This window comes from Ornithorhynchus anatinus, chromosome 12, assembly GCF_004115215.2.
Source record: "Ornithorhynchus anatinus isolate Pmale09 chromosome 12, mOrnAna1.pri.v4, whole genome shotgun sequence".
In the NCBI taxonomy this organism is placed as follows: Eukaryota; Metazoa; Chordata; class Mammalia; order Monotremata; family Ornithorhynchidae; genus Ornithorhynchus; species Ornithorhynchus anatinus.
In genome coordinates this window covers 55,771,392-55,784,265 of record NC_041739.1, presented here as the reverse complement: position 1 = coordinate 55,784,265, position 12,874 = coordinate 55,771,392, and the positions used below count along the sequence as shown (strand labels likewise).

The 12,874-nt window shown below is 43.2% G+C and overlaps 1 protein-coding gene across 9 annotated transcripts in view; it reads right to left on the bottom strand.

Moving 5' to 3' along the window:
- The window catches only part of WDFY3 (WD repeat and FYVE domain containing 3), a 300,170-nt gene that overhangs the window by 179,219 nt on the left and 108,077 nt on the right, over positions 1 to 12,874 (bottom strand). For all 9 annotated transcript variants that reach the window (XM_029076970.2, XM_029076971.2, XM_029076964.2 and 6 more), the window contains one exon: positions 5,302 to 5,425. In XM_029076970.2, coding sequence (XP_028932803.1) covers positions 5,302 to 5,425 — 124 coding nt within the window. The remainder of the gene's footprint in view (positions 1 to 5,301; positions 5,426 to 12,874) is intronic.

Below are 12,874 nucleotides of genomic sequence, written 5' to 3'. Positions count from 1 at the left end.
TTACATGTTTTAAGATACAGTATTTCTGTCAAGGAAAAAAAAAGGAAGTTAATTGGACATTCCATTCCATTACACATGCCTAGAGTTCTTGGAACCTTTCAAGTGATTTCTAACAATGATCTAGGTATAAGTGACAACGAATGAACCCAATGCAACCTGAGGAAAGGATATGAGCAGAGCATCAATCAGATCTATTTACTGAGTGCTTACTGTGTGCACAGCACTGTACTAAGCGCTTGGGAGAGTACAATACAACAGAATTAGCAGATTTGCTTCCTGCCCTTTAACAAGTTTACAGTCTAGAGGGTGGGAATGAGGCACACACAAAAAAGGAGGAGACTACCCTCCAGACTGAAACGAGCTCTGGAAAATGTCCTATTATATCCTATTATAATAGTGATAATAATGATAATAATTTATGGTAAGTGCTTACACTGTATTAAAAACTATGGTAGATATGTGTTAATCAGAAGGGACACAGTTCTTGTCCCACAAGAGGCTCACAATTTAAAGAGGGGAGATGATAAGGAAATTATTCGCCATTTTACAGAATAGGGAACTGAGGTCCAGAAAACATTAGTGACTTGCCCAAAGACATACAGCACAAGTAGCAGAGCCAAGATTAGATCCCTGATTCCCAGACCTGGGCTCTTCCCACTACACCATTTTGCCTTTAAATGGCTGCCTCCAACTTTCCCCAAACCCAAGGCAAGGAACAAGGGCTCTGTAACTGCAGTGTGACTTTATGGAAAGATTCCAAGGGCTGGGAGTCAGAGGACCTGGATTTTCATTCTGGTTCTACCACGTGACAGTCTTCTCTTCTCTAGTCCTCAGTTCTCTCATCTGTAAACTGTTCTTCCTCTTTCTTAAACTGTGAGCCCCTGGATCAAACAGGGACTGTATCTGACCTGATTATCTTGTATCTACCCCAGAGTTTAAAGGTCAGTACTCAATTCACAGTAAGCACTTCACTACCACAATTATTATTATCAGGTAACTGGGAGCAGCTGGCGGGAGATTTAGAAAGTTATTATCTTATCTCACCTAGACTTTCAGCTTCCTGTGGGCAGGACTATCTACCAACTCCACTGTTTTGTACTCTCTCGAGCTAGTACACGGTTCTGCAAGCAATAAGTGCTCAGTAAATACCACCGACTGATTGGCCTGAAGTGGCTGTTACTCTGGACTCTTAATGAAATATTTCTCTGTCAAATAAGAAAACAGCAAACGCAACAATATGGACTAAATACTACAGGGTCAACCCTCGATCTTGGTGGCCAAATGTGTAATAAGAGCCAGAAGTTCAAATGGGAAGATTCAGGTAGCTTCCCAAATCCAATCAAGTTTACTTGGTTGCTGTTCTAAACCAAGTCAAACGGGGGAGAGTGTAAAAATTATGAATCGGCAGCAACTTCAGAGGGTGATTCTTAAAATAGTTTGCTTCATGTTGTCATTATTAATTTTTACCCACACAAGCCACACAGCTGAATATGTTTTCATCTTGAGAAATAAGTAGCATGGCTTAGTGGATAGGGCACTGTCCTGAGAGCCAGAATGATCTGGGTTCTAACCCTGGCTTCCCAAAATGTCTACTGTGTGATTCTGGGCAAGTCATTTAACTTTTCAGTGCCTCACTTACCTCATCTGTAAAATGGGGATGAGAATGTGATAAGAGTGGGACAGGGACTGTCCCCAACCTGATTAACTTGTATCTACTGCAGATCTCAGAACAGTGTTTGGAACACTGTAAGTGCTTAACAAGTATCATAATAATAATTCTTATCATTAGTATATAACAGGCATTCAAAATTGCTACAGGAGGGACTCCTAGTTCTTCATGCGCTCAAAATTAGTTCCCCATCTGAAAGACATTTTCCACAGGCCCATAGAGGAAACACATGTAGATAGCTGTAGGGAACTAGATGGGGAAACAGGATGGTCGGTATTGAACCGCTCCTTTTCAGTTTGACCACTCTAGGGACAAAGTGTGACTTTGAAAAGAATGGGAGTGAAAGGGGAAAGTAGCCCGACCTCTGACAACACCAGCCTTTTTCCTATGGCCCTTCAAGCCCCACCCAGCAAGTATCCCACTCGAGACTAGGCAAGGAGAAAGGGGTTCAGAGATGGCTAAACTTAATAATAATGAATAATACTGATAATTGTTGTATTTGTTAAGCACTGTACTAAGCGCTGGAATAGATATGCGACAACTGGGTTGCACACAGTCCCTTTCCCATGTCAGGCTCACAGTCTTCATCCCCATTTTACAGATGAGGTCACTGAGGCCCAGAATAGTGTAGTAACTTGCCCAAGGTCCCCCAGCAGACAAGTGGCAGTCAGGATTAGAACTCAGGTCCTTCTAACTCCCAAGTCCGTGCTCTATCCATTAGGCCATGCAAGATGAACCCAACAGCATCACATTGGGATAGACTGAAGGCTGGGATTGATTGTAAGAAAAAGACTATTTGAATTTCATTCGGTTAAAAATAATCCTCATGTGTAAACAATCGATGGTATTTACTTAGCGATTACTTTATGCAGAGCACTGAACTAAGCGCTCATGAGTAGTACAGGCTACTTTCTGTAAGATAAGACAATGAGTTTTGTGGGGAGAAAATACTTATGTAACTACAAAAATAGTCCATGAGAACTGCTCTCGAGATTGGTTTCCTTACTCTAAAGTGAGGGAGATGAAGGAGTTTCTTGTTGGGACTATGACAGGTGAGGTTTGTTACTGATAATTCAGGAGGAAAAACCTGCCTGAAAGAATTAACTATAGCACACTGAGTGGGTGCGTAAGTGTCCCATGCATTCTCTTCTCCACCAGACATATATTACCCCTGGGACAAAGAGTCCAACTAGCGAGCAGGGGCGTGGGGGAGGGTGAAGTCAATTGGGCAGGGTACTGACAGGGTGCAGACATATGAGACACATGTGAGACATTTACAGCCAGAGTGAATAATAATAATGATAATAATAACTGTGGTATGTGTTAAGCGCTTCCTATGTGCCAGGCACTGTACTAAGAGGTGGGGTGGACACAAGAAAATCGGGTTGGACACAGTCCCTGTCCCACATGGGGCTCACAGTCTCAATCCCCATTATACAGATGAGGTAACCGAGGCCCAGAGAAGTGAAGTGACTGGCCTAAGGTCACACAGCAGACAAGTGACAGAGCCGGGATTAGAGGTGTTTGTCCGTGGTGTGTCGAAGTGCCAGGGCCCTGGAGACAGTTGTCTGTCTCGTTAGCTGCTTTACTCTTCGCTGCCCACAACTGTCAGCTATTTTTCAGATTACTGCTGGACTTGTCCCCACTTCAATCGATGGATCAATCAATCATATCTACATAGCACTTAAATGTGTGCAGAGCACTGTACTAGATACTTGGGAGAAGACAGTCTAACAGAGTTGGGAGACATGTTCCCTGCCCACAGTGATCTTACAGTTTAGAGGGGAAGACCGAAATTAGTATTAAAGCACTCAATCGCCTTGCTCTCTCCTATCTCACCTTGCTGCTCATTTACTCCAACCCAGTCCACATACTTTACTCCTCTAATGCCAACCTAAACCCTGTACCTCTATCTCCTCTATCTTGACACCGACCTCTTGCCCACATCCTGCTTCTAGCCTGGAACACCCTCTCTCGTCATATCCAACAGATGATTACTCTCCTCCCATTCAAAGCCTTACTCAAAGCACCACTCCTCCAATAAGGCTTTCCTAAGTCCACATTTCCTCTTCTCCCACTCCCTTCTGCGTCACCTTGATTTGCTCCCTTTATTCACCCCTCCCTCAGCCCCACAGGATTTATGTCAATACACGAACGTCTGTCTCGTCTTCTAGACTGTGAGCTCATTGTGGGCAGGGGATGTTTCTACTAACTCTGTTATATTGTTCTCTCCCAAACGCTTAGTACAGTGCTCTGCACACAGTGAGTGCTCAATAAATGACTGATTGATAAATAAACTATAGATATGTATGTAAGTGCTGTGAGGAGGAGGGAATAAAGGGAGCAAATCCAAGCGCAAGGGTGACACTGATGTTCTTTGAGAAATATCGACAGTTAGGCACATTCACCACTGCTGGTCAAGACCCAGTAAATTGAACCCAGGTCTTCTGACTTCCAGAGCAGTGCTCTCTCCAATGGACCAACACCAGGGTTACGGCATCACTAAAGAACCCCAAATATGAGCGAAGGGCCTGTGTCTCTTACTCTCATTACTTGCTCCCCAGTGGCGAATATACATGCTCTACACACAAGCACGCAGTCGGTGCTCAATGAACCTAGATGAATGAACCAACAAATGAAGGAAGGCTCCCTTCAGCCCCTCCACAAAAAGTCAAGTTCCACTTCAACAGTGTTTCTTTGAGGAAAGTTCAGAAAAAAAAATTACCATAAGCAAATCTCAAAGATTGATACTCAGTGATCTCAAACAGGAGTGACCACCAAAAGTGAAAATAATTTGGAGATGGGTTCTGGTCAGATTTTGGTCTCCTTGAGGCCAGGAAAGGGGAGCCTGGTAACTAGCCAAAGGGTGGTACTCCACGCCATGGAATCAATCCATCAATCAGTCATATTTATTGAGCACTTACTGTATGCAGAGCTCTTTATAAAGCATTTGGGAGAGTACAATAAAACAAAGTTGGTAGGCATATTCTATGTTGACAAGGAGCTTATAGTCTAGAGGGGAAGAGAAGCACAAAAAGAACTGAATAATTAAATTCCACATGTACACAAGGAACAGGATGGCCTGGTGGACAGACCACCGAACTGGGAGTCAGAAGGACCTGGGGTCTAATCCTGGCTCCACCAATGGTCTGCTATGTGACCTGGAAAATGGGGATTAAAACTGTGAGCCACATGTGGGACAACCAGCTTACCTTGTATCTACCCCAGCACTTAGTGCTTGGCAGACAGTACATACTTAACAAATACCATTATTATTATTCTCTATGCCTCAGTTCCCTCATCTGGAAAATGGGGACTAAGACTTATGAGCCTAATATGGGACAAGACCTGGGTCTAACTCAATTACCTTCTATCTACCCCAGCACTTAGTACAGTGGCTGGCACAGAGTAAGTGCTTAGCAATACCACAATTACTATTATTCCACTGCACAGGACTGGGTTAGAGAAGGGGAGAGGTCGGGGTATTAGCGTGAGAAAATAACAACATGAGGGTTTGTGATCCACTGCATATGTAAGCAAGTTCCTCAGTTGATTATAGTCTCGTTTCACTTCGACAGGCTCCCTGAGGAGGCAGGCGGTTTCACTACTCCAGAATGGCATCACTGCCCTACCTGTAGACTTGTTAGATGCTCGCCTTCGGATTTCAGTCACCATCAGGCGTGAGACTTGGGTTGTAAACTGCAGAAGGTCGGAGAACTTTTCTGTCATGGAACTCGGGGGAGCATTTCCAAAAACCTGGGGATAAAACACAGCGTTGAATAGGATGACTCTCGCCTTTCATGTTTCAACTGGACCTCCGGTCGCTACTTATTTGGGAGAATTTTAACACTTGAAAGCAAAGAAGCCCCCAATTTTAAATCCAACTCGCTTCCATCAGAGAACTGTTTTTCCAAGATATCGTTTCATCAGGTTAAATTTCAGATGACAACAACCGGAGAGCAGCAAGCAGCACTGCTAGACCTGAAATGTTCTTCTACTTTGATAGTGATTCATTAACTGATTTTAAGCATAACCAACATGTGATTGTTCATTAAAGAAGTCTGATGCCAACAGTTCTGTGGAATCCAAAGAGTTCAGGGCAATTCAAAGGAAGGGAGGAATAGTAAAAGGTAAAACTGCTAGAAAACCTTTCATTTCTCTACGACAGACACATTTATTGAGACAGGATTTCCAATGTCCAACTGCCTAAGCACCTTATGAACAAAGACTCCTTTATTTTAAGTTAGTTTAGATAGGATGTTAAGTATTGCTGATACTTTTAACATCCAGAAATGGATATTAGATCTCCCCACTCCAGTCTACACTTTACTCTGCTGCCTAGATCATTTTTCTACAAAAACTTTCAGAACCCCCAAATCTGCCACTTGTCAGCTGTGTGACTTTGGGCAAGTCACTTAACTTCTCTCTGCCTCAGTTACCTCCTCGGTAAAATGGGGATTATGACTATGAGCCCCACGTTGGACACCCTGATTACCCTGTATCTACCACAGCGCTTAGAACAGGGCTTGGCACATAGTAAGCACTTAAATACCACCATTATTATTATTATTAAAAGACTCCAGTGGTTGCCCTTCCCCTACCAAAACAAACAAAAACTCCTCATCATTGACTTTAAAGCACTCCATCACCTGGCCCCTCCTACCTCACTTCTCTCCTTCTACAACCCAGCCTGTATGCTTCGCTCCTCTGGTGCTAACCTTCTCTCTGTGCCTCAATCCCACCTGTCTCACCGCCAACCCCTAGTCCACGTCCTGCCTCTGGCCTGGAATGCCCTCCCTCCTCAAGTCCAACAGATAATTACTCTCTCCCTCTTCAAAGCCTTATTGAAAGCACATCTCCTCCAAGAGGCCTTCCCAGACTAAGCTCACTTTTCCTCATCTTCCACTTGCTTCTGTGTTGCCCTGACTAACTTCCTTAGATCTTTCCCCCTCCTTTTGTACATACCTGTAATTTTATTTATTTTTATCGATGTCTGTCTCTCCTCCTCTAGACATAGTCTGATGCGGGCAGGGAATGTCACTTTATTGTTGTATTTTCCCACAAGCATAGTACAGTGCTCTGCACACAGTTAGTGTTCAATAAATACAACTGAATGAAGTGGGGTTCAGATCCCAACACTACAGGCAGGGCCAAGGTGGGTGTGACTTTTGGGGAGGTGATATTCACCCCACCCCAATCCCATAGTACTTATGAAAGTATCTGTAAATCATCTATTATAAATGATTTATTTATATTATTGTCTCTCTCCCCCTCTAGACTTTAAGCTCATTGTGGGTAGAGAATGAATCATTGTTCTTTGGAAATGTTCAGTCCATCTTTCCCCACTCCTCAAGAACCTCCAGTGGTTGCCCATCCACCTCCGCATCAAACAGAAACTCCTTGTAATCGGCTCTAAACCACATAATCGCCTTGCCCACTCCTACCTTACCTCACTGCTCTCGTACTACATTTCCAGCCTGCAAACTTCACTTCTCTAATGCCAATCTACTCACTGTATACCTCAATATCGTCTACCTCGCTGCCGACTTCTCGCCCAAATCCTGCTGGCCTGGAATGCCTTCCCTCTTCATATCTGACAGATGATAACTCTTCCTACCTTCAAGGCCTTACTGAAAGCACATCTCCACCAAGAGGCCTTCCCTGACTACACCCTCATTTCCTCTTCTCCCACTCCCTCCTGCTCCACTCTTGCACCTGGATTTCCTCCTTTTATTCATCTTTCCCTCTCACCCACAGCACTTATGTTCATATCCATAATTTATTTCTATTAATGTCCATCTCCCCCTCTAGCCTGTAAGCTCATTGTGGGCGAGGAACACGCCTACCAACTCAGTTATATTGTAATCTCCCCCAAGCACTTAGTAGAGTGCTCTGCACACAGGGACAGGAACAGTGTCCAAACTGATTATTTTTTTTATTTCCCCCAGCACTTAGTTCAATGCTCGGCACATATTACATGCTTAAATTCAATTTTTTTGTTATTATTTATATGGCAGATACAGGATTAGAACCCAGATCTCCTGACTGACAGACCCATGCTCTTTCCATTAGGCCATACTGCTTCTCTATTTTATGGAATTTGGGTGGAGCAAGTGTTTTGGCTGATCCTGGCAGTACACATTTTCTGTTTTGCCTATTTAACTATCTATCCTGGGTAGGTGCTAAAGCTCTTTAATGGTAGGAGTCCATTAACAAGTGAGCACAGACAAATGAAAGAGATGAAGGAAAGGGCTTTTTTCCCACAAATTTAACCCACTTTATTTGACACTGGATTTATTTATTTGATATTAGATTTTTTGATATTGGATTGCGCTTGGATCGGTTCCCTTTGGGCATTTAGTATTCACTTCATCCTCAGCCCCACAGAATTTATGTACACACCTATAAATTATTTATTTGTATTAATGTCTGTGCAGGGAACGTGTTTAACTGTATTGTACTGTACTCTCCCAAGTGCTTAGTACAGTGCTCTACACACAGTAAGCTCTCAAATACCACTGACTGACTAATTGATAGTTAGATCTTCTGAACTATTTTGTTTTAGCAAAGCTCCATGACCTCTTGTTAGACTTTGAAGCAGCGTGGCTCAGTGGAAAGAGCACGGGCTTTGGAGTCAGAGGTCATGAGTTCGAATCCCAGCTCTGCCACTTGTCAGCTGTGTGACTGTGGGCAAGTCACTTAACTTCTCTGTGCCTCAGTTACCTCATCTGTAAAATGGGGATTAAGACTGTGAGCCCCACGTGGGACATCCTGATTCCCCTGTGTCTATCCCAGCGCTTAGAACAGTGCTCGGCACATAGTAAGCGCTTAACAAATACCAACATTATTATTACTTTAATATTTACAAGAATTACCTGTGGCAGCCAAAGATATAGGGAGTTGAATTTACTTTTTTAAGCACTACATTAAGACCACTCTACTTTTCTGTTTAAAAACAGATGTTAGCCAAAGGCACTTACACTACTTCAGATGAAATATTCTGTAATCTCAGTCCCATGTTCCTCACTAAAAAAACATGAAAACAACTTTTCTGTTAATTTCTAAGTATTGACTTCTTTGTGATCACAGGCTTTGAAAACCTGTTTTGGAAAATATACAGAAAAAAATCAGAATTGATCCTTTACATTTGTGTTTCACTGAAATAAGTGTGATTCTTTACCCATAATATTATTAGAATTCTATTGTAGTGTGTGTGTGTGAGAAGACATTTGATTTATTGCACTTGAATCTGTGCCCTTTAGGCATTTTGTAATGGTCCCACAGTGCTTATGTTCATATCTATAAATTATCTATATTAATATCTATCTCCCCCTCTACACTGTAAGCTCATTGTGGGCAGGGAATGGATGTACCAACTCTGTCGTATTTTACTCTCCCAAAGCACTAAGTGCTCTGCATGCAGTAAGTGCTCAAGAAATACCATTAATTGATTGATTATTGGGGTGGTCCAATTATATTCTATGGTAAGAAGAGTTCAGAGCAAAAATCAGAAAATCAATGTTTGGTTCCCTGTGCCAAGGAGTTCACAGCCTTTCGTTGGCCTAGTAAGGTAATTCCAGAGGTAAGTGAGATGTATGGGGGAGTCCTGGGGTTCACAAAGCCCACAACGTTTCTTCTTCAGATTAAGTAATCAAAGCTGGACAGTAAACAATACCCTCATTTAACGGACAACATGGGACATTTCCCTGCTCTTATCCCCTTTTGGAAAGTTTGCAGTGGATGAATTTTGCTTGGGGCTCTAAACCCAAATGTCTGCCATCTCAGTTCGGTTAGGAAACGTCAGATCTCAGATTAGCAAAGAAGTGGGAACACCGCAGGCTGACAAGCAAAAATGAACAGACAGGCACCAACAGATCCAAGGTTCAGCCTACTGAACTGAAACTACTGCTTTTGGAAACAACTGCAGCAACTGATGTGTCACTTTGAGGGGACAAACCTCCAGGTGAATGCTCAACGGTTATCACCAAGCATCAATTATTGAGGTGTCTGGGTGTTGTAACATTTTAATCTTTACATGCTTGAAGTTGAAGTTCAATGATATTATGGTAACATAATTCCAATGATCGAGATGTTGTTGAGGTTCTGTGGAGCTAAACCCCATTCATCTATATTTTTATCCCCCTAATTTTTAAATGATTTTTAAAGGAAAATATAATTGCCATTAATAGCTCACAAGTTATTTGTAAGTAATTTTTTTTTCTCTGTTTCCCTCGTTAGATGTAAATCCCTTGTGGGCAGGGCATTGTTGTCTTCTATCGTACTCTTCCGTGAACTTAGGATGTGGTTCAGCACATAGTAGGTACCCAATAAAAACTACTGGCTGTTTTTTGGAAAAATTCCTTTGGTAATCTGATTACATTTGAGGGGACTTCCTTTAAAACCTGTCCAAGCTTCCCACCACTCTAATTCAATTCATCCTCCCCTCAATCTCATAGCTGATACTATCTCCCAATGACTTGACCATAGCCAACTAAAGCACCTTTCTCTCCTGCCACCCCAAACCACCACTAATCCCTGCTTTGCCCACCAGTCATTTCTCTTCTTCCCACCTGGTGCTTCCTCCATCTCCAACGGAACCTCTGGCCCCAAGGGCCGATATGAGCGACCAAGATCTCTCAGGGATTCCCTGGACTACCATTGGTGGGAAAAATGATCTATGTGATACCTAAAGTATCAAGTAACTTCAAATATGAGGTTATTTACACTCCATAAGAATAAACCTAATCCTTCTCTCCATAAATACCTTGAGGTCTTAACTGACCTCAGGTGGGATCTTTTTTTAAAAATGGTATTTGTTAAGTGCTTAATATGTGCCAGGCACTGTACTAAGTACATCGGTCTTGAGGAAGCAGTGGGGTCTAGTGGAAAGAGTGGGGGCCTGGATGTCAGAGAATTTGGATTCTAATCATGACTCTAGTTACCTGCTATATGATCTTAGGGAAGTCACTTAACTTCCCTAAACCTCAGTTCCCTCATCTGCAAAATGGGGATTCAATACTCATTTTCCCTCCCTATTTATACTTTGAGCCCCCTGTGGGGTGTGATTATCTTATATCTAATGCAGCGCTTGGTACAGTGCTTAGCACAGAGTAAGCACTTAAATGCTACAGTCATTACTACTATTTGTATTTGGGAGTAGGCTGGCAAAGAGCTGACTTTAAAGACATCTGCTTAAACAGGTCTTAGAAGACTTCTGTTTTGCACAAAGATGGATGGAAAATGCTGGTGACCTCTCCGCCCCAAGAGAAAGAAGAGGAACCCAATGGTGTAGACTGTAAGCTCGTTATGGGCAGGGATTGTGACTGCCAGCTCTGCCACATTGATGATACCCAAATCTACATCTCCGGCCCTGATATCTCTCGCCCTCTCTGCAGTCTCACATATTTCCTCTTGCCTTCAAGCCATTTCTACTTGGATGTCCTCCAGTCACCTCAAGCTCAACATGTCCAAATCAGAACTCCTTATCTTCCCACCTAAGCCTTGTCTTTCCCTTGACTTTAATAATAATAATAATAATAATGTTGGTATTTGTTAAGCGCTTACTATGTGCCGAGCACTGTTCTAAGCACTGGGGTAGACACAGGGGAATCAGGATGTCCCACGTGGGGCTCACAGTCTTAATCCCCATTTTACAGATGAGGTAACTGAGGCACAGAGAAGTTAAGTGACTTGCCCGTAGTCACACAGCTGACAAGTGGCAGAGCTGGGATTCAAACTCATGACCTCTGACTCCAAAGCCCGTGCTCTTTCCACTGAGCCACACTGCTTCTCTTTACCACCACAGTAGACGGCACCACCATCCTGCCTATCTCACAAGCCCATAACCTTGGAGTCATCTTTGACTCCTCTCTCTCGTTCAACCCATCACTAAATCCCGTCAGCTTCACCTTCACAATATTGCTAAAATCCACCCTTTCTTCTCCCAACTGCTACCATGTTGATACAATTAATCATCCTATTCCACCTGGATTATTACTTCAGCCTCCTTGCTGACCTCCCATCCCCCTGCCTCTCCCGACTCCAGTCCATCCTTCACTCTGTTGCCCGGATCATTTTTCTACAAAAACATTCAGGACGTCACCCCACTCTTCAAAAAATGCCAGTGGTTTGCCCATCCACCTTTACATCAAACAAAAACTCCTCACCATTGGCTTTAAAGCACACCACCACCTTGCCTCCTCCTACCTCACCACTCTTCTACTACAACCTAGCCTGCACACTTCGCTCCTCAAATGCCAACTTTCTCACTGTGCCTCAATCTCACCTACCTTACCATCGACCCCTGGCCCATGTCCTACCACTGGCCTGAAACACCCTCCCTTCTCAAATCCAACAGATAATTACTCTCCCAGCCCTTCAAAGCCTTATTGAAGACACATCTCCTCCAGGAGGCCTTCCCTGACTAGGCCTCCCCTTTCCTTTTCTCCCACTCCCTTCTGTATCACCCTGACTTGCTCCCTTTGTTCTTCGCCCCGTGCCAGCCCCACAGCACCTATGCACATATCTGTAATTTATTTATTTATATTAATGTCTGTCTCCCCCGCTCTAGACTATAAGCTTGTTGTGGGCAGGGAATATGTCTGTTTATTGTTGTATTGTGCCCTTCCAACCATTTAGTACAATACTCTGCTCACAGTAAGTGCTCAATAATTAGGATTAAATGAATACTGTCCCAAGCATTTAGTACAGTGATGTGCCCACAGTAAGCATTCATCAAATACCACTGATCGACTGAACAGAATAAGTCAGGGGGATGAAAACGCCATAAGACTCGAAAGTCACTAATGGAAAAGCAGCATGGTCTAGTGGATAGAACACAGGCCTGGGAGTCAGAAGACGTGGCTTCTAATCCCAACTCTGCCACTTGTCTGCTGGGTGAGCTTGGGCAAATCCCTCAACTTCTCTGTACCTCAGTGACCTTATCTGTAAAATGGGATTACGGCTGTGAGCCCCATGTGGGACATGGACTGTATCCAACCTGATTAGCTTGTATCTACCCCAGCACTTAGTACAGTGCCTGGCACATAGTAAGAAGTGCTTAACAAACACTATTTAAAAACTAAATAAAAGAAATAAAGCCACAAGAGGAGACAGTTGAGAAAACTTGTTGACCAAAAGGGAGAAAAAGAGGTTTAAGAAGTTGGCAGAGATAACATGGAGTGACTTGGGTCCAGATATTGAACA